The sequence below is a fragment of the Miniopterus schreibersii genome (genome assembly GCF_964146895.1).
Source record: "Miniopterus schreibersii genome assembly, chromosome: 7".
Classification (NCBI taxonomy): domain Eukaryota; kingdom Metazoa; phylum Chordata; class Mammalia; order Chiroptera; family Miniopteridae; genus Miniopterus; species Miniopterus schreibersii.
This window is the reverse complement of record NC_138108.1, coordinates 76,153,501-76,174,984: the sequence shown is the minus strand read 5'-3', so window position 1 is coordinate 76,174,984 and position 21,484 is coordinate 76,153,501. Positions and strand designations below refer to the sequence as shown.

The 21,484-nt window shown below is 52.3% G+C and overlaps 1 protein-coding gene across 2 annotated transcripts in view; it reads left to right on the top strand.

Annotated features, from left to right (window-relative positions):
- Nucleotides 1–5,161: 5,161 nt before the first annotated feature.
- Nucleotides 5,162–21,484, top strand: part of SCTR (secretin receptor) — a gene marked incomplete at its 5' end in the record, with an annotated part of 35,122 nt that continues 18,799 nt past the window's right edge. The window contains 5 exons of one of the 2 annotated variants that reach the window (XM_081142449.1): nucleotides 5,162–5,291; nucleotides 10,401–10,513; nucleotides 17,856–17,953; nucleotides 19,193–19,322; nucleotides 21,211–21,364. In XM_081142449.1, the coding sequence (XP_080998575.1) occupies nucleotides 5,162–5,291; nucleotides 10,401–10,513; nucleotides 17,856–17,953; nucleotides 19,193–19,322; nucleotides 21,211–21,364 (625 nt within the window). The remainder of the gene's footprint in view (nucleotides 5,292–10,400; nucleotides 10,514–17,855; nucleotides 17,954–19,192; nucleotides 19,323–21,210; nucleotides 21,365–21,484) is intronic. The other variant, XM_081142448.1, reaches the window with a different exon arrangement.

Here is a 21,484-nt window from a genome sequence, read left to right as displayed (position 1 = left end):
TAGCAGTGGGCCTGTTTACAAAGCTCTTCCATCCCTCATCTCATTGGATTGCCCTCACCCAACTCAGGCTGCGAGCTTTGCCACTATGGACCTAAAACTAGCAGATCCCACAGTGACCCGAACCCTCCACTTTGTCCCTTCCCTGCCGGAGCCCTCGGGAAGACTAGGACAGGATGCCCTCCTTCCTCCCCCAACTCAGAGCAGGAGCCTGGTGGGGAGTGGGGCCCGAGATCCCTGCAAGCAGCCAGAGGCCACACAGACCCCCCCCCCGCCCCGGCCATAGTCCCTCCAGCCCCACTGCAGCCGTACACCTGAACTGGGATTTCCTTAATAATTTTTCCTTTAAAACAATTAACTTTCCCCCATCAGGCTGTGCATTGAATCTTAGACTTAGTCATCCTATGAAACTGCAGCTTTGTGCCCTTTGACCCCAGCCCGGCAACCACCCTTCGACTCCTTGCTCCATGAGCTGGGCTTCCTTTGGACTCCACAGAAGAGGGAGATCGAGTAGCATTTGTCTTTCTGGGTCTGGCCTATTTCATTTAGCATAATGTCCTTTAGGTTCATCCACGTGATCACAAGTGGCCAGATTTCCTTCTTTTTTAAGGCTGAGTAATGTTTTATTGTAATTTTCTTTACCCGGTCGCCCTCCCAGGGCCACTTAGGCTGTTTTCCTCTCTCGGACGCTGTGAGTGGTGCTGCAGTGAGCATAGGGGCACAGCTGTCTCTTCCAGATGCTCATTTCGTTTCCTTTGGATAAACACCCAGAAGTGGGCCTGCTGGATGGGGTGACAGGCTACCTCTGAGTTTGAGGAGCCTCCATGCTGCGCTCCCCAGTGGCTGCACCAGGTTACAGTCCCACCAACCGCCACGAGGGTTTCCTCTTCTCCAACCGACTTTTTTCTAACTTAGCCTCATCCTAAACAATAGTAGCTATAAAATCACAAATGTGATATGCTAGTTCTATAACTTTTTAATACATACTTAAAATTCTCTCTAAAAATGTGTAACTGCCAGAATGAAAAGTGTTCCACCACATACCAGCTAAAAGTGCCCGCCACCCCGATGTGCTCCCTGCGCGTTGGCACCGGGTCTGTCCCACGCCTTCCATGACCAGACGGTGAACCGAGGCTGGAGAGAGTGTGGTCACGTCACGGTGCTTGGGACACGAACAATGCGTGTGGCGTTAGTACCCAGGTCTGCTGCCACCACGGGTCAGCCCAGCAGGTGGGGTCCCAGCTGCAGCATTATACACTCTGTCACCTGCACATGTCACTTTACCCCTTGGAGCCTGGGTTTCGTCATCTCTGCTGTGGGGCAGTGACCCTGCCTGACCCCTACAGGCTCCACAGTGTCTGGTGCGTGTCCAGAACAGGCCTGGATAGCCCCTTGCCCACATTTTTCTCTCTACGTGGCTGATATGACAGGTGTGACAGTGAACCAGCTGCCCAGGGACCCCACAGGGGAGTCTGCTCCCCTTTCTTCCTCACCTCTCATCACCAGCCATTGCTGCCCTGCCTTTAGCCAGCACCAGGCCAATGTCCCTGCCTGATGTGGCCGGGGTTGGGAAGGCTGCCAGATGCCCTGGCACTCTCCCCATCTGTCTGGCCAGCTGGCCATGGGTTGTCCAGCCTCATGGACTGGAGCTGTGGGCCAGCATCACCTGGCCAGCCCAGCCCTGGGTCCATTTCTCCCGAAGTGAGGAAAGGGGCTCCTGCATTTTCTACAGTCGGGAAGGGCCCCCAGGACTTCATACAGGAGATGCTGCTGAGCTCGCAGGAGGCTGTGCTCTGGCCGAGGCGCCTGCCACCACACGAGGTCCCAGCTGAAGGAGCCAGGGCGAGGGACTCCCCTCACCCTCCAGGCTTCAGGAGCCAGAAGAGCTCTGAGCAGACAGACACAGCGGGTCATGTCACTGTTCTAAGGGCATCTGAGGAGGCCAGAGTCACCCAGGGGCTTGTGAGCTCCAGGACCCCCCACCCAGGCCTGGCGAGCAGTGTCTCCTGCTGGAGTCTGACAGCCAGTGTCCGGACAGTTTGGGGGGAGCTCAGCACCTCCTGTCCCAGGGCTCACTGTGAGTGTGGGTGAAGGTTTAGGAATATCCAAGGGGCTTTTCATCCCCCACATTCCTCAAAGGACACAGACACATGGTCCTTTTGTCCCATGGATACTTTGACAGTCCTTGTGGGAGCCACATCCAAACCCTGCCTCTGTGTCCATGGTCTCTCCCCTCCGTTCACCACCTCCCTTGCCAGGGCCGCAACGTGTCCTGTCATCCTCGGGGCTGCTTTACCTCCAGAGCCCCCCGCCCCACATCCTGATCTAGGTCTGGCCTCCTCCGTCCCCTTGTCCCCCTTCTCCCTCTGGGGGCTCGTCTTGCTGCCCGGGGAGAGCTGGTCACGCCTGCCTCCACCTGCCCCTCTCCAGTCTCCTCCCTGCATCCTCTCCAGGCCCATGCCCTGTTTCCCCTCCACCCCCTGGCCTCTCTCCAACATTCTGAGCTTGGCTCCAGCTGGGAGGGCTCTAGGAAGCTGGCATTGGTGCCACCCGAGGGCAGGGCAAGTGGGCAAAGCCTGTGAGTTGGCACCAAGCAATGTGGCGAGACAGTCCTGGCCTCCATGTCCTGGCTCAGGAAGCCTCTGGCTGCACTGCTGTGGATTAAATGAGCTCCTTGTGTAAAGCGCAGGGTGACCCCCGCTAGCACCAGGCAGAGCTGGCAGGCAGAGGACCGGAAGGCCCCGACCTTAACATGCAGTTTAGAAGTCAAATGTGGCTCCCATGTCTGTTCAGTGCCTGTGCTAGGCCCGACCCACTGCAGGTGCAGGCCTGCGACAGTGGGGATCACACAGGTTCCCGCTCTCATGGGCTCTGTCCCGTGGAGGGAGCCACCTGCACCCAGGCACCGGGAGAGCTGCCCTTGGACAGTGAGCTCCCCGGCCCTAGGGAGGCTGCCTGTCTCACTCTCAGATTTGTTCCTGGGAGCCAAGAGTGTATCTGAGCCCAGAACAGGGCCTTCACCGTGGGGAGGAGAGGCTCTCAAAGCAAGGCCCGTGAGCACAAGCAGCAGGGTCTCCAGGGAGTCGCTACAGTACACACTCCGGGCCTGGGGACGACTGAATGGGAATCTCGGGGTGCGTCCTAAAGATCTGCGTGGCCGGTGTGTTCTCAGGCCATTCTGCAGTGGGACAGGTCTCCAGGGAGTTCGCTTAGAGGGGGCCCAGGCATTAGAAGGATATTGATGCTTTGAGCTTGGAGGTAGTCACTCCTGAAGAGACCTTTTACCGAAGCTGGGCTTTGCCCTCTGCTTACAGGCCACACCCGTCTCCCAGCCCCGGAGCAGAAACTCGCCCTGCGGCCAGAGCCCCAGCCTGGCCCGGAGGAGATAGGAAGGAGCCCGGGGAGGACAGGACGGGCTGGTGGGCGCTGTGCTCATCTGCACCCAAGGAGTGGGCTTGGTCTCTTCCCCTTGACAGCCTCAGGAGGAGGCATTTGTTCCCCGAAGAGAAGAGAAATGAGCCAGGGAAGCTACTGGGTGCTGAGGCAGGACTGGAACCCAGGTCTGTGGGACTCCGGAAACGGGGCTCTTCCTGTGAGTCCTGGGCTGTGGTGTGGGGAAGTCTGTGCTCTGTCCCCCAACCTGGATGAGGGCTGACTCTTCTTGCCCCATGATGTCACCTCAGCTCTTTCCGGCCCCTCCAAACCTGCCGGCAGTGCTGTTCTCTCAGGGGCCGTGGGCCCCTGAAGCCTGTCACAGGGAGCAGTTTCCCTGGGTTTCTACTCCCGGGGTCAATTCTAGGCGAATTAGAGGCTGGTTATGATAAATGATAATTTTTAAAAAGAGAGTATAATTATAAAACTTGCATACAAATATAAACTGAATACCTGCCAAACATTGTACTGAGTAAATGAGAGAACCAGTAAAATGTTACCGCTGACTCATAGAACTCAAAGTACCCAACATATAAGGCTGAAGGGTGAAATGAATTTGCACATAGATGCAAAAGTGAGTACAGTTTTGTCCAGTTGAAATATGACTGGACAAAGTTCGTTTGCATGCCTGTGGACAAGCATCATTTGTATTGCTATCAGTTATCTACAACTTACACTTGCATAGTAGCTTAAGGACAACGAACGCCCCCAAGACAGTAAAAGTCGAGACCCTGAGCGTCAGAAAGCCCAGAAGGCTGACTCAGACAGTGCCTTGCTCTGCCGTGAAGACACAGTAGCCTTTCTGACTCATTTCAAAGCCTATCGTTTGCCAGAAGTGGGCCATGAATGTGGCTCTGAGCTTCCTGGCAGCCAAGTCAAAGAGGAAACAGCCTCAAGATTCAGTGTTTATAAGACAGATGGGTTCACCATACGTTCAGCTTTTCATTGCATTGAGACCAAGTTCATCTTCCAGGAGGGGCCTTGTAAAGGGAACCCAGTGAGCTGGAAAGCAATGTCCTTAACAAATATTTCTACTGCAAAAGTGGTGGCCACGCTTGTGTAGTTGCTTCCAAAAGCCAGGACAGTGGCTCTCCAAGTGTGATTCCAGGTCAGCACCAGCAGCCTCACCTGGGAACTTGTTAGAAAGGCAAATTCCCAGGTTCCACAGAGACCCTGGGAGTGGGCCTCAGCTGTCTGTGTTTCAGCGAGCCTTCTGGATGAGTCTGTTGCAGACTGAAGTTTGAGAATCATGGCCAAGGATTCTCAACCTTGCCATCACTGTAGAGTTCCCTGGAAAGCTTACACACAGTATCATGCCCAGGACCCACCCAAGACCAATTAAATCAGGATCGCTGGGTGTAGGGCCCAGTTAGATACATTTTTTAAAGCTCCCCATATGGTTATACTGTATAGCCAGGAGGCCCACTGCCGGTGAGTCATTTAATGCAAGCCGAGGCCAGGCATATCTCTGCTCTAGAGAAATCCAGACCTGCTCTGTGCGGCTTGTATGAGATTACGTTTCCCTCCCTCCGCTTGTATGAGATCATGTCTCCCTCCCGCTCTCCCACCCTGTCTTCCACACTGGGCACTCACTATTTAGATGGGAGAATCCAAGGCCCCAAGAAGGAAAGGCACTGAGAAGGGCAGTGCCTAATGGGAGATCCCGCAGGGAGGGTGCTGGCGATGATGACAGGGCAGGGGTGGCCCTCGGTCCACGCTCCATCCCTGCCTGATGCCACTGCTCTTCTTGGCAGGCTGCGCGGGGCTGTGGGACAACATGAGCTGCTGGCCCTCCTCCGAGCCTGGACAGACGGTGGAAGTGGAGTGTCCGCGATTCCTCTGGATGCTCTCGGGCAGGAACGGTAACCACTCGGCCCAAGGGGTGGCCTCTGCGTGGGGCCTCAGCCTGAACCCAGGAGGCCAAGGAAACTTCTCTGGGGACAAGTAATGAGTGAAGTGATGGGGTGGGGCCCCTGGTAGGGACTGAAAACCTTGCTTGGGGGGGGGTGGGGTGGGCTTGATCCTTAGGCTCCCAGCAAGGGGGCAGCAGGCACCGTATTAGGGACATGATAGAGGAGGCCAGGCTTGCTTCTCCCTTGCTCCAGCCACCATGTCTGGGTCCTGCCCTGGCACAGCCTGGCCTTCCAGAACCTACTTCCGGTGCCCATTCTGCCAGGCCCTGCTGATAAACTGTGCCCTCCCTGGGCGCCCCTGGCCTCCGGGGGGATCTCTTGCCTGAGGGAAGCTACAGTTTACAGGACTTTCTTAATTTCAGGCAGGGAAGTGAGGAGGCTCTCAGAGGAATGCTCAGGGACTAATGCCAGCTACAGTTGCGTATGTGCCAGGCATTAGTCTTCACAACCCCCTGCAAATCACAGACCTTCCCTCCCCACGCTCCACCCAGTCAAGAGGAATAGTAACAGCGACTGAGAGGGGTCTAGTCTTGCCTAAGGTTCACAGCTGGGAGATGGAGAAACCAGGACTCAAAGCCAGATTCCTCTGACTTCAAAACTGGGGCTCTGTTCGAGGCCATGGTCATGGTGGGCCTGGGCCCCCCCGGGGGGGGGGAGGGTAGTTTCATGGCCCATTGGCCCCTTAGCTTAGTGGGCTCACTGAACGTCTAAAGCCTGGCCTGCCCCTGCCGCCCTCTCCCCTCATCCACGTGGGGTAGGAAAAGCTGCCCGATGTGGCCCTTAACAAGAATGAACCAAAAACAAAGATTTAACACTAAAACCCATCAGCCTTCCAAAGTCAGGAAACTACGACCAGCCAGACCAAGGCTGTGCAGCGTGAGAGAGGAGTATAAATTCTTTGCAATATGATTCTTAGTGCACATGCACTTGTGCACACATGCAGATTTGGGGACCACGCTGCTGGCTCACTGCTCCCCTCAGCCTCACTTGACTCCCCATGATATAGAAATTGGAGGGGGCCAGGGAGTCTGGTTTGAACCCCAGCCCTCCATTTGCTGCTTGGGGAATGCTAGCTGCTGAAACAGACAAATCCCCAAATCTCCAGGCTTTCATCCAGTGCCTGGCACCCGAGGCCAGAGCAGGTGCCTCTGCTGAGCAGGAGGCTCTTTCTTCCATGGTGGGTCTGGCTTCCAGACTCCTTCCTTTGTCAGCACAAAGCTCTCAGGCCAATTGGTGAAGGGGAAGGACTGGGATCAGCCAAGGGAGATGTTGAAGGACCAGGCCTGAAAGTGATACCACTTCTCCCCATGTTGCTTCTGCCAGAACTCAGTCCCATGGCAACTCCCAGCTGCAAGGGATGTGGGGAAATGGGGTCCCACTGGGTGCCAGTCTCTACCTCTGGGCCCAAGTTCCTCATAGTCTCTAAGCTTCAGTTTTCTCACCTGTAAAAGGGGGAGAATAAATAACACCAGCCCTATAAGGCTGTGCTTGGAAATAAATTTTAAATATTTTCCTTTGTCTCTTCTCTCCCCTTTGTTTTCCTTCTTGTCCTTCCTTTCTACCCCAAAGTGCCCCCCCCTGCCCCCCCCGGCACACACACAGCAGCAAACTTATCTACAGTCTCTATCTCCTGGCATGACCCCTCCATGCCTGTCTCTGGGGCAAGTGGAGCTCAGGACACAAGAGATTAATCCACATATGGTTGACCTTGAGTAACTTGCTGGTCAGGTGAAAGGCCAGGATCAGACCTTGGTCTCCAACTCCCCATCCAGTGCTCCTCTCTGGTTGGCCAAGTTCTCCTGTTGGAGGACCTGGGAGCTCTCCTCTTTTCCAAGCCCTCCTTTCAAAGCCTTCTCAGAGCCACTGTGCCTCTGCCTCCCTGCCACCATCCCACCTGCCCTTGTGCAGGGCAGCCACGCAGAGCCGTGCTCATGGCCACATCCCACCCCAAACAATTGCTTGAACCCCTGCCTACCTCGTTAACTAGAATCCAACTGTCTCCTTCTTGAGGCTCCTCAATGCTTTAATTGCTCAAGACCCACCGGGGGTCACCCAGGGGTGCAGTTCCAGACCTGCATGCTGTGGGGAAGGAAGCGGAGCTCCTCTGCCAACCTCTGCTGCAGTTTCTTCTCATTACCACGTGGTGTCGCTGTAGGGCTACAGGACCCGCCTGCTGGCCACACTGAGGCTCTGCCTGCTCAGTGCTATGCAAAGACCCCCAGGGGGTGGGGATCATCTCAACCTGGGGGGACTACTCTGCTCATACTCAGCCCCAGGCCCAAGGCCTGTTAGGAGAACATAGGTCAGAACCAGTCCAGCCTCCCACCAAGAGCCATCCTCCCATCATTACCTTCCTTCCCCATAGACCCACCTGGGGTTAGATCCCAGCCCCTTTGTCTCCTCTCAGGAGAGAAGGCCTCCCTCAGTGGGGTCCCCACCCCAACCTAGGGAGGAGCGCCTAGTGAGGACAAGCTGGTGTTCTGGAGCCTTCCTTTAGTAAGAAAAACTAATAATAACTTAATTCTACCTCAGGGCAGCCACTGCATGGGCCCAGACAGGATGGTGTCCGTTTTACTGGAAAAACTGCAGGCTGGATTCTGCCCAGATATTTCCCTGTGTGTGCCAGGGCCTAAAATGTTCCCCTTGATTCTTAAAAGGGCACTGGTCTTCCAGAGTTCCTTACTGAAAACACACTTCCCAGGCAGGCCAGGCCTTGGCCCTTTCCCTTCTGCCTTAGTGGGGAGCCTTAAAGCAGCGGAGGTTTAACCAGGTTAGGGTCCCGGGGCCTCTGTAGAATCAGGTGAGAGCTCTGGACTGCACATATGTACGCGCACAAAAAAACTGACTGTGCTTTCAGGAGTCCTGGGTGAACCTGGGTAAGGACCCTTACTTATTAGGCATTAAATCCAGGGGAAGTGGGTGGCTTGAGGGGATCGGGAGAGAGCCCCACCCTCGTCTCCCTGCAGTTCTGCTGCTCTGGGCCACTGGCCTGAATCACATGCAGCACTTGCCTTGGGAATCCTGCTGGGTCAGTGAGGAGAGGGCGCCAAACAGGCAACCCACCCTGATGAGGGCCTGTGCTGCCTGACAGCCGGCTCTGGGCTTCGCAGAGTTTGTGTTCTCTTACCTCGTCCTCCCATCCAACTGGCCTAAATTTGACCACCATTCTTTCCTGTCTGACAACCTAAGTCCCTTGACCCAACTTCCGCCCCTCTCCTAAATTCCAAGACTCCAAGCCCCAGCACTCTTGGTCTATTTCAGAAAGACCCAGAGCAGCGAGGAGTAACGCTGGTGCCATCTTGTGCTTGGCACCAGCCTGGGTGATTTCTGTGGGCCACCATGCTTTTCTCTCAGCTCTGCAATGGGAGTGATTGTTCCCATTTGGCACAGAAAGTGATGCACCTAAGGTCACACGGCAGCCAAGAGGAAATGCTGGGTTTCACACTCGGATCTGGCTGGTTCTAACTCTGTGCTCCAGGCCTCATGAGCCTTCATAGGCTGAGTATGCCTAGAGCCCAAAAGCCATGATCTCCAGTTGTTACAGGCTGCCCCTGGGTCTGTAGGGAGGGGGCCAGGCAGGAAGGAGGTACTGTGATGGGACATGTCCTACCTGGGTCCCGTTGCTCAAATCTGAGCCTTGGTTTTCCCATCTGTAAAATGGGCCAGCAGCACCTCCCTCACTGGGGCCCTATGAAGATTAGATCAGAATCCATACATTAGCATAGTGCCTGATTCTGGAAATACCAGCCCCATTGCTCCAGCTCAGTGGAATCTGCTTGACCTTAAACCCAGACCCCGAGGCTTGTCAAGAGGTGCATGCCAACCCAGGTAGGGTGTTCAAGGGGCCCCTGACAGGGTACAGATTAGAGCAAAGCAGTGACAGGGGTGTGATCAACTCCCTGCACCCCTGCAATGCCCACAGCAGCCAGGCCTGACACTGGAACTCAGCCCTCCTTGGCAGCCCAGAGTGGCGGATGCAGCTGAGCCAGTCGTTCCAAGGAGGGAGACTCTTGGTTCTCCAAAGCTTTCTCCTTGGCTGGCAGCTCCCCTTCCCCAGTGTTCGGGCTCCTGCTCTGCAAGCTTGTGGGCAAGCTCTCCCCTCTTCTCCACAGAGAGCTCAGAGCAGGCTCTTCACCCCCACTCATCTGCTTCTCTAGCCAGCCAGCCAATGTTTGGTTAGCAAGGACTCTGCGCAGGCCCTGGGAGCCCTTAGAAAGCATCTGCTAGGGGAGGCAGGGAAGCCACTGCCACCCCCTGTAAGGAAATGGAATACAGCCTGTGCTGGAGATGGGCAGTGAGCTCAAAATGCCAGCTGCGCACCCTGCCAGCAGGGGCGGAGAGCGGGGAGGGGAAGGCCCTCCTAGAGCACGGAGGGACCTTGGAGCTGAGTCTGGAGCCTGCAGAGAGAAGGGCGAGGGGCGGGGTGGGAGTGAACAGGGGCCTAAGAGAGCCCTGGAGTCGGGCTGGGCCCCAGAGCAGCGAGCTGGGCCGGGAGCAGGACACTGAAGTTCTGCTGGGGCCTGGCCATCTGGGGGCTGGGCCCTGGTTGGGGAGTTGTTGGGACTGTTGAGCACTGTGCCACCAGTCAGCCTTCCTTGCCATGGAGCCCTGGTGCCTGGCATGGTGGGACGGGGTGTGATGAGGTGGTGGGAGGAAGGTAAGCTGTGGCTGGAGGCCACGAGGGGTGTTTGCTCAGGGGCGACCTAGTTTGTAGATGGATGTGTCAGGGATCAGCAGGTCTCTCTCTCTCTCTCTCACATACACACACATATGCACACACACACACACACACACACACACACATCCAGGTCTTTGCCCCTTCTAGGCCTATCTGCCCGCCTACTTTTCCCTCCACTTTGCCTGACTGGCAGACTTACGTATCTTAAGGATCAGTTGGGCCAACTGGGAGCTGACTATGGTTCAGAGAAAGGCAGCTGGGGACAAAATGACAGAAGGAAGCTCCAGGCTGCGCCTGTGGCATTGCTGAGGGCACCCAGGAGACCCAGCTGTCCGTCCCCGGTCCCCACTGCTCACACATAACGTGCTTGGCACCCACAGGTTCCATATTTCGAAACTGCACACAGGGCGGCTGGTCAGAAGCCTTCCCCAGGCCTGACCTGGCCTGTGGGGTTAACGTGAATGACTCGTCCAACGAAACCAACAAGAAGCGGGTAAGCCTGTCAGCCTCCCTTCCTCCCCAGGTGGGGCCTGCAGGGCGAGACATCCCCGGGAGGGGACAGAGTAGAGCCAGCCCAGGGCCAGGGACAGGCGACCTGGGGGCTGCCCCTCCTACCACTTGTCTCCTGCGCATCACCTGGGGGTCGGTGGGCCTGCTTCACTGCCCTGGTCCAACCCCGAGACGCTGGTCATGAAGACCATGGTGCAGGGGACTGCCATATGCCACCATGAGACGGGGTGATTTAGTCATGAAACCGAAAGAGAAGTGACGTGGTGGCTCCATGCTCAGAGCCAGGCTGGTGAGTCTCAACCCTGACCTGTGATCTTGGTGGGCGTGGGGAGGACTTCACTTCTCTGTGCCTCAGTTTCTTCATGGGGAAAAGGGGTTAATTATAGTTCTGACCTCACAGGCTTGCCAAGACAACTAAATAAGTTAATCTATGGAAGTGCTGAGAAGGTGCCTAGCCATAGTAAGTGCTCAATCAACGTTTGTTCTCAAAGGAGAGAGCCCAGCCTGGCCGGTGTGGCTCAGAGGTTGAACGTTGACCCGTGAACCTGGTGGTCATGGTTTGATTCCCGGTCAGGGCACATGCCTGGGTTGTGGGCTCAATCCCCAGTAGGGGGCGTGCAGGAGGCAGCCGATCAATGACTCTCTCATCATTGATGTTTCTCTCTCTCCCTCTCCCCTTCCTCTCTCTGTAGTCAATAAAAACACATATATACATATAAAAAGAGAGCCTAGCACCAGGCAATCCTGGTTTGAGAAGACACTGTGAGCTGTGGCTACACTTCTCCAGGTGCCTCCTGAAGTGGCTGTTAGTTCCACAGACCCTTCCCTCCCTGCTTTTCCTGACTGACTCGTACACATCCTTCAAAACCCCACTCCAGCCCATCAACTCCAGAAAGCTCTTCCTTCTTGTCCCGCCAGGAAGGGCTCCCTTAGTACTATATTAGCCTCTAGCTGTTACCTACCGTATTATATGAAATCATCAGTATGTGCCATGTGCATCCGTCTCTCTCACTAAAATATGGGCTCCTCAAAGGCATCCATTCACTTGACAAACATTTGTTGAGCATCTACTATAGGCAAGGCATGGGTCTAAGCATGGAGATACAACAGTGACAAATCCAAGAGTCATTTCCAGGCCCCATTGCCCCGCATGATGCCTGGCACCTATAAGGTGCCCAATAACTGTTCATTTTTGGACTGAACACCTACCCTGTGCCAGCTGCTTAGTGCACAATTACATTCAATCTTCAAAAGCATTCAGTGTAAGTTCATTATTTTCTCCATTTTGCAGATGAGGAAACTGAGGCTCAAAGGGATTAAGGAAAATGCCTAGAAAGTAATGGAGGCAGATGTTGAAGGGGTATCTGCACCCCCATGATTACTGCAGCATTACTAGTTATACCCGAGGCATGGAAACAACCTCAGTATCCATCCATAGATGAATGGAGAAGGAAATGGTGGCACGCGCACACAAAGGAATACTACTCAGCAACCAAAAAGAAGGAAGTCCTGCATTTGCAACAACATGGACGGACCTTGGGGGCATTATGCTCAGTGAAATGAGTCAGGCAGAGAAAGAAAAATAATGTATGCTCTCACCTATATGTGGAATCTTAAAAAAGAAAAAACACAACCCAAAGCTAAACTCATGGCAAAAGTGATCAGATTCCTGCTTACCAGAGGAGAGGATGGGGGAGGGAGAATTGGATGGCGGTGGCCAAAAGGTACAAAATTTCAGTTATAAGATAAATAAGTACTAGGGATATAATGTACAGCGTGATGACAACAGTTAACACTGCTCTATGGTCTATATGAAAGTTGCTAAGAGAGTAAATCCTAAGAGTTCTCATCACAAGGAAAAATACCAATTTTTTCTCTCTTTTTTTCCTGTATCTGTGTGAAATGATGGATGTTAACTAAACTTATTGCGATGATCATTTCACAATATATGCAAGTCAAGTCATTGTGCTTACACCTTAAACTTATACAGTGATGTGTCTCAATTATATCTCAATAAAACTGAGAAAGAAAGTCAAGGGGAAAAAAAAGTCATGGAGGCAGAATTCAGACCAAGCGTAGCTCCGCAAAGAGCCGGTGAGCCTGCTGCTGCCCCCTGAGGGTGCGCCCCTGGGAGGTGCGCTTTCAGCAGTCGCATGAGCTAAACTCCCCAGCGGGAGTGTGACGGGCGAGCTTGCAACTCCCTTGGAGATGGGATGGGGTCGTGTTAGAAGAGCCGTGAAAGGGGGAGCAGCAGAATTAAGGAGAAAGGATGTAGCTGGGAGGCAGACCAGGCCTCCTTCTGAGTTTTTTCTAAGACCCCTCTACAGCCAGTCGGCCTTGCTCTATGTGAAGGAGTTTGATTGATGGAGTAACATGGACGGTGGAGTTTTTTCCCTTCCAGGGCTTGCCATCCAGGTGGAGAAAACGCATGAATAAGGCCAGGCCTCAGATCTGGCCACAGTGGGTCAATTTAATCACCAGTGGGTCAGTTTAATCACGGGACTCAACAAAACTTGACCCGTGGGTATATGCAGTCTTGGGGTGTGGTGGGTAGGCTCTGGCCCCTGAAGACCATCGCTATCATTGTCTCAGATAGACAGGGGATTATGAATGTCATATTTGTAAAATTAAGAGGAAACATTCTTGTGATGAGTGGCAGGATAGGGGTTCAAAAGGATGCTCTGGGCTGCAAATAACAGAAATTTCCAACTGGTTTAATAAGCAAAGTTGGCTCCTGGACCTGAGGGTGCAGGGAAGTGTCAGGACTCTTTATGAAGCTGCGCTGCCAGCCACCACGACCAGGCCCGTCCCGTCTCTCCTGCTACCTGGTGCTTCCTTCCAAGGCCCGCGCCGCTCCCATTGGAAGGTGACCGCCATTGCCAACTGCGGCTACAGGCTTCCCCGCGCCTGCTTGTCCCGCAGGAGGACGGCCTGACTTCCTACAGCTCCTTCCTAAGAGCAAGAAAGCTGTACCCCAACCCCCGCAAGCCTGTCCAAACACCGCACTGGCTCAAAGAGGCTTGATCCTGCCCACCTTTGGACCGCCTCTGGCAGAGGGCTGGGTACATGATTGGCCTATGCCAGTGGCTCTCAAGCTTTTTAGCTTTGGGACCCTTTTACACTTTTAAGGATTATTGAGTCCCCAAAGAGCTTCTGCTTTTGAGAGTTATATCTATTGAAACCTCACATGAGAGCTTCTGGCTCCGAGTAGTCAGCTGGGAAAGAATGAGTCCAGGGCCTGACCTTGATATCCATGGCAAGGTCGAAACTGTGATATCCCCAGACAAGGAGCTGAAACTTAACTAAGGTAATTGCAAAATTTGGACTTACCTCAGAAAATTATTGTCCAAAAATAGTGGAGACTTACCTTGACTTCAGCTCACATAAAAAAATTAAGAAGTCCCTAAGTTGGAAGGGTTTCAGACCATATGATTCACCTTGGTCCGTAAATGTTGGTCCACAAATTGGCACAAGCTTTGTCTTTTATTTTGAGATTTGAATCATCCTATTTATTACTGTTGATTTTTTTTCTTTCAGTCAAATGATAGTGAAAATCTGAGTTTGTTAGTTTTCTTTCAACTTCCTTACTTGGCATACACCTCTCTGTTATTATTATTTTTAAAATATGTCTTTAGTGATTTCAGAGAGAGTAAGAGACAGAGAAACATCAGTGATGAGAGAGTCACTGATCGGCTGCCTCCTGCATGCCCCCTACTGGGGATCGAGCCCAAAACCTAGGCATGTGCCCTGACCAGGAATTGAACTTCCATCTCCTGGATCATAGGTCAGTGCTCAACCACTGAGCCATGCTGGCTGGGCCACCTCTCTATTATTGACAAATATTATTGACAGACTGGACTCAGATTGGCAGAAAGACCAGGCAAAGATGCCAGTTGGGTAAATAAAATGGAGTTTGCTTACCTACAGCAGAGGTTGGCAAACTATAGCCCTTGGGCCAATTCTGGCCCTCTACCTGCTTGTGCAAATAAAGTTTTATTGAAACAAGGCCACTCCCATTTGCACTACAAGGGCAAAATTAAGTAGTTGTGAAAGAGATTTCACGGCACCCAAAGCCTAAAATATTTACTATCTGCACTTTATGGAAATAAGTCTGGTGACCCCAATCTAAAGGATGCAGAAGGAAGGTGGCCCAGTCAGGATGCAAAGCAGAGAGAGAGGAAACTTGGCCCAGGATGGACAGCAGTGAGGCTCCTGGAACCCAACTCCTCTGGCAGGTAGTGCACAGGTGCCATTGTCGAGGGCAGGGGCACTGGGGTTGCATCAGGACTCGTGGGAATAGCGCTCTTTCTGGGTCAGACCTTAAAGACACAGGGCAGGACCAGGTCTGTATGAGAGCTGGCCCATGTGTCCTGAGGGTTCGATGGTGCACAATGACCACGGTCACAGGACAGGACAGAATGTTCAGCCTGAACACTCTATACTGCTCCTGAACTGAGGGCTGCAAAAGCAGGTGTCCCCGGGAGCGAGGCCAACACCCTCAGCCATGGGGCTCGTGTTGGTCCTCCAATATTTTGACATTTCGCTGCTCTTTGATGTGCCAAAGCCTGGGAACCATTAATCTGATGCAACCTACTGGCCTTTTGGCTCTCTGCCTTGTGCCTTTAAGGTGGCTCCTGGCTCCTGGAACTGCAGTGACATCAGTGGGGAAGCTCAATATCACAAGGCAGTCATCCTGTCAAAGGTCACCTCTTGCTGCCAGAAAAATTTTGGTGACTTTAAGTTAAATCTACCTTCTGGTAACGTCCTCCCACCAGAGCTCACACATTAGGTCTTACTCTGCTTCTACGTGTCAATGGCCTAAGACTTTCCTTCCCTCGGTTTGTTTGTTTTCCCCTCTTGGAGTCATGTACCCCGTTTATTACACACTCGTAAGATGACACGATCAGCCTTCTCTGGAAATGCTCCAGCTTATTAATGTGCCTCTTTAAGTAAAGTGCCCAAAACTAGACCAAGATACTGCAAACATCCCCGTGTGGCCGGCTGCCCCACAGCACTCCATTCTGCCACCGAGAGCAGGCGCAGTTCCCCAGCCGCCGCCTCGAACCTCATGGGCCATGCCATAACCTCGCACAGCGATTCCAACTGCTTGCTGCCTCACGTCAAGGGTGGACGACGGGGGTGGAGGGTGGAGGTGGGAAAGTTAACATGCACTGCGTGTCTTCTAGCTGCCAGCCATTGTTTAGACACTCTGATACCTTATTTGTTCTTCCAACAAGCCTGAAAGGTAGATATTATCCCCATTTTGCAGATGAGGAATCTGAGGCTCAGAGAAGTTAAGTAATTTGCCCAAGGTCACACAGCTGGTGAGTAACAGTCCTGGGTTTGAAACTGTTGTCTCCTGGATCCGAAGCCTGTTTCTCTGTCCTACACTTCCCTAACACCCTGAAGCTTTGGCCATTCTGACCTCAAGGTCATTCTCATATGTACAGCCGTCAGCCAGCCCAGCTTCCCCCATACTATTGCTGTGTCTGTTCTCTTTTTAAATTAGCTACCCTTATCTTCTGGGTATAAAGTAGTATTTACCCACTGTAGACAAATACAACTGAAAATAACAATGCTATCCACAAACATCATCCAAAGTTAACCGGTATTAACATGTAACACATTTCCTTACAATCTTATTTCTATGCATGTATGAGATTGGACTACATGAAATGGCCCATATTTGATCATTTTGGGTCTACAAAAAGGGGCAGTTTCATACGATTCAACCTAACACTTTTTTACATAGAGTGGGAATCATACTGTCCTGTGAATTGAATTCTGCCTTTCACTCACATTACGTTCTCAGCATGTCCTGACATCTTTTCAAACTCTTGGTAAGCAGCATTTAATGGTGGTCTAACATGAAAACAATTTAGTTAACTATTCTTCTAATGTTGGATATCTGAATGTTTTTCATCACAAATAGTTTTGTGATAAACATCTTTTTTATTAAAATATATCTTTATTGATTTCAGAGCGAGAAAGGGAGAGACAGAGAAACATCAATGATGAGAGAGTCATTGATCGGCTGCCTCTTACATGCCCCCGACTGGGGATGGAGCCCGCAACCCGGGCACGTGCCCTGACCGGGAATCGAACTGCGATCTCCTGGGTCCTAGGCCGATGGTCAGTAGCTGAGCCACACCCAGCCAGGCTGTGATAAACATCTTTACATATAAATATATTTTTATATTTCTGATTATTTCTTAGAATTAATTCCTAGAGGTAGAAGGAGGGGTCAAAAGAAATGCCTGCTTCAAAGATTCTTAATCCCTGTTACCTTCCAGAGAGATTGAACCAATTTTCACTCCCACTATACCCTCACCTGCATAGCATATGATTAGTTCCAAATAGTTGTTAATTTGGTTGGTTAAAAAATGGTCTGGCATTATTGTTTTAATTTTTATTTCCTTGATTCTTTTTAAGACTGTTGTACAATTTATATTTTGAACCTAAATACTGGTCTTTACATTTATCTCTGTATATCAAATTATTCTATCCCATTGAGATCTTTTTGAATCAAAGATGAGCCAAGAGTGTGAAGTGGCTGCTGAACAAGTAAGTGCCTGTTTGGCCACATTAATAGGAGTACAGTGTGGAGTTCAGGGGAGGCGATATCCACTCTGCTTCTTTCTGGTTAGAAGATGCATCTGGAGTTTTCAGCTATCCAGTTCTGGATATTTTATTTAAGAAGGACATTGACAAATCAGAGTATATTAATTGAGCAAAATGGTGAAGGATGTGGAAAGAGATTAAAGACACAGGGAACATTTAATGCTGAGAAGATAAGTGAAGGACAGACTGGAGGAACAGCTGTATTAAAAATGACAAGCCTCTCCATAAGATCTTCATAACTTTTCTATAAGTCTAAAACTATTCTAAAATGAAAAGTTTGTTTCTAAAAAATAAGGCAGGCCTTAGGTACAAGACAAATTCAGTTTATTTTAAGTGGTTCCCAAAACAAAAAGACCAGTAAGTACACTTTAAAAGGTAATAGATTTTAGCTTCACACGAGGAAAAAATATCTAATATTTCGCACTGCTGTGTATGAGTGACTTCCTTGAAAGGGAACAAGCACCTTGCCCCTGAGACATTCAAATAAAGCCTTTAAATCCAAGGGGATGTGAGTGGGATATAAGTTTGAGTTGGCATCAGATGATCCCCAAGACCTTTTCCAGCGCCAAGATGGAGCCTATGAATGGGTGTCCTTGGGATATGAGTTGAAGGGGTTCAAGCAGCCTGCAGCAGGCTCCCTCTGAGGCGGAAAGGCGCCGAGCCAGCCGGGTGGGAGGGCGGGGCTGACGCTCCTCTCTCTGCAGCACGAGTACCTGCTGAAGCTGAAGGTCATGTACACCGTGGGCTATAGCTCCTCCCTGGTGATGCTCCTGGTGGCCCTCAGCATCCTCTGTTCTTTCCGGTGAGAACACGCTGCCAACTCTGCATCTCCGCGGCCTGCCCTGGGCACAGACCTTGCATCTCTTCTAACTGCTGAAGCCGGAGGAGGAGGGTCTGGGTGGGCCACGTCACCTCCTGATCTAAAGCTGACCTGTGGCCGAAGTTCCTGTGACTGAGCTCCCTGTGAAGTTCCTGCGGCCTTGCTCATTCCTTTATTCGCTCAGCATTTACTGGGCGTTACTAAGCACTTACTGCACCGGCTGCTTTCCATGTTGTGATCTCTAATTTTCACACAATGCTATGAGATAGGTATCATTTTCCCAATTTTACAGGTGTATTAGCCAGACTCTAGGTTGCAAGAAACAGAAATCCACCTTAAAACAGCTTAGGGAAAACAAAGGTGACCCGACTCACATAATTGACAAGTTCAGGAGCATCTGGCTGAATCTAGGTGCTTGACAGTGTCAGCAGAACTAGGCTTGTCTCCCTCTGTTTTTCCGCTTGCATTGGCCTCATCCTTGGGTAGGCCTTCTGTAGGGGAGGCAGAGACAGCCACCAGCAACTGCAGGGGTACATTCTACCAGGTCTCCAACACCAGGGCCAAGAGAGCCCCTTCCCCATTAGTTGCAATGAAAGTCTTGGGGGAATTCTCACTGGCCCAGCTCGGGTCACATGCCCAAACCTGAGCCAGTCACGGTGGCCAAGGTTGGAGACCTCCAGTTGGTCAGGTCTGTCATGAGGGTGGGAGGTGCAGTCAACCCCCCATCCCCCCAGAACTGGAGTGGGTTCCCCATGAGAAAGCTTGGCTCTGGTACCTGAAGAATGGGAACAAGTAACAGGCTTCTGTCCCCAGCAGCAGAGTATGAAACTCAGGCTCTGGGGAGGGAAAAGGCAGAGCCTGGGCCTGGTTGCTCCCTGCAGCCTGTGTTCTGCTTGCCTGCCTCTGGAACTCCTGCCCTACCTTCTAAACAATTCTGGGAGCTAGAGATGGTAGTAGGCCAAGGAAGAATATAATGCTGCCCCTGTGACCCCAGCTTTTTATTATGATTATTGTTATTACAGCGTGAGACAGAGTAGACTGGGCACCTGAGGCCTGGGTTCTCATTTAGGTTGTGCTAACAGAGCTACAGAGAAACGTTCACCTGGGAAGAGTCGATGTCCAGGGCCTGGGTTTCCCCTGTGCACTGGGGGAGGGCTGGGCCTGCTGCACCCCAGCCCCTCCCAGCACTGGTCCCTATGGCCCCGCTCTGTCTCCCCGCAGGAGGCTCCACTGCACCCGCAACTACATCCACATGCACCTGTTTGTGTCCTTCATCCTGCGCGCTCTGTCCAACTTCATCAAGGATGCTGTGCTCTTCTCAGACGACGGTCTCCACTGCGATACCCACAGGGTAACAAGCCCCGGTGCCCCAGGGTGTGGCTCGTCCTGCCTGCCTTCCCAGCCTAACTTTGGAGAGGGTGGTGGCCCCGGTGTCCTCCCCTGGAGTCCCTGCTGAGGCTGCATTTAGCACCTATGGTAAAGGAGCCAGCTGTGGGGCTGGGTAGGGAGGTTCAGGGAGAGCTCCTGGTCCCCACATGCACAGCCTGGCCCGTGTAGGAAATCGGCTTTTTGCGAAGCCAGTGGGGGCTGCCACTCAACTCCCAGTGCCTGGGAGTGGATTAGCCCCCCTGAGATTGAGATATATAGCAAGGACCCTCTTTCCTACTCTCGCCAAGTCCCAGCTGTAGACAGATGGCGAAGCCTAGAGAGGGCTGGGTTGGTTGCAGAAAGAAAAGGCTGAGCATGTGCCTGTCTGTCTGCGCACACGGGTGCGCAGCGAAACAATCGTGTTTTGTTAAATCTAACCCTCTTCCTCATTCTGAATGCTCAGACGAGTCTTAATTCATCATGATATCACTTTGTATCTGTTGGAATACCTTTTGGTGCACATAACAGAAAATTGTCCATCAGCGGCTTTAATAGATGGGGGTTGTTTCCCACATGCGCAGTCCATAGGCAGGCAATCCAGAGCTGGCACAGTGGCTCCATGATGCCACGAAGGACACAGTCCTTTCCCCTCTTTCTGCTCTGCCATTCTTGATCCCATGCTTTATACCACGTCTGCGATGTGGCTCCTGCAACCCCAGGCCCCACATCCATGTTCCAGACAAGAGGAGTTAAGTAGAAGGTTAAACACTTTTTCTCTTTAGGAGACTTTGTCTTTTCATTTGGGAAAAAGGACACCCTCCCCAAGACTCCTACCTACCTCTTATTGACTAGAACTTGGCCATGTGACCATATTTAACTGCAAAGGAAGCTGGGAGATTGAGTTTTTTTACTGGTATAGTCTCCAAAGCAGAGGCAAGTGAGGGAGAAGGGGACTGGAAATTGACCAGCGGTGGAGAAGTCCAGCAGTGCCCAGCAGGGAACCTTCTTGGATTTTACTAACATTAGACTTTCGAACTAACCATGAACCACGCCTGGAATCAGAGTCTCTGGGAGGCCACAGGGTGGGAACCACGGAGGGCCAGCAGCGCAGTAGTGGGCACTCCCCCTCTGTGGACGTGACCTTGCAGCAGTCCATGCAGCAGCCCTCAGGCCACCCCAGGAGCTGTCCTGTCCCTAGGGCACAGCTCAGTGAGAGGAAAGGGGGCCCTTATGGGGTAAGTATAGGAGCCATGTTGGCATAGAAGCCCACAATTCATAGGCATAGCTCCCAGGATCCCTGCAAGGGACAAGCTTGTTATAAGAGTCACTGCATCGAGCAGAGCTGGCACTGTGGACCCTCCTCAGGTGTTCGAGGTCTCTGGTCCGATGCACTGTTCCAGTGAGGGGCCGTTTTCACTATGATCAATGTTGCCCCTAACATAGTTGGTATTTCCCGTCTTCATCTATTTCCAGGGAAACTGAGCTTGGAAAGGATGTTAACCCTGTGCTCAGATGTGCCTTTTTCTCTCTAGGCCTCAGTTTCCCTGTCTGAAAAAGGAGGGAGTTGGGAGCTGGGCAATATCTGACACAATTTTATAGCTAGTAGCCAATTCCAGAATCTGAATGCAGTTCCTGCTTCCCTGATGCCATCGTGACTAAGCCTGCTGGGCTGTGATTCCACTCTCCGGGGAGCTCCATGGGCCTAGTCTTCTGGTAGTGGAAGGCCACAGGGGATGGCCATGAAGCCCAGAGGCTCACCCCGGGGCCTGGCCTCTGACCCCTACCACACCCTGTCACTGCCTGTAAGGCTGGCCACCAGAGGGAAGCCCACAGCCGCCTGCCCTGGGACTCACCTGCCTCTCTTTTTCCAGGTGGGGTGCAAGCTGGTCATGGTCTTCTTCCAGTACTGCATAGTGGCCAACTATGCCTGGCTGCTGGTGGAGGGCCTCTACCTTCACACCCTCCTCGCCATCTCCTTCTTCTCAGAAAAGAAGTGCCTACAGGGCTGTGTCGCCCTGGGATGGGGTATGTTTCTCTGTGGGTACAGTGGCTGAGTGGGAAGTGGGAAAGGGCACTGAGTCAGAATTTGGTTTCTAGTTCCAGCTCCACATTTAAAGTTAGTTAACTTGTGTAATCTTAGATAAG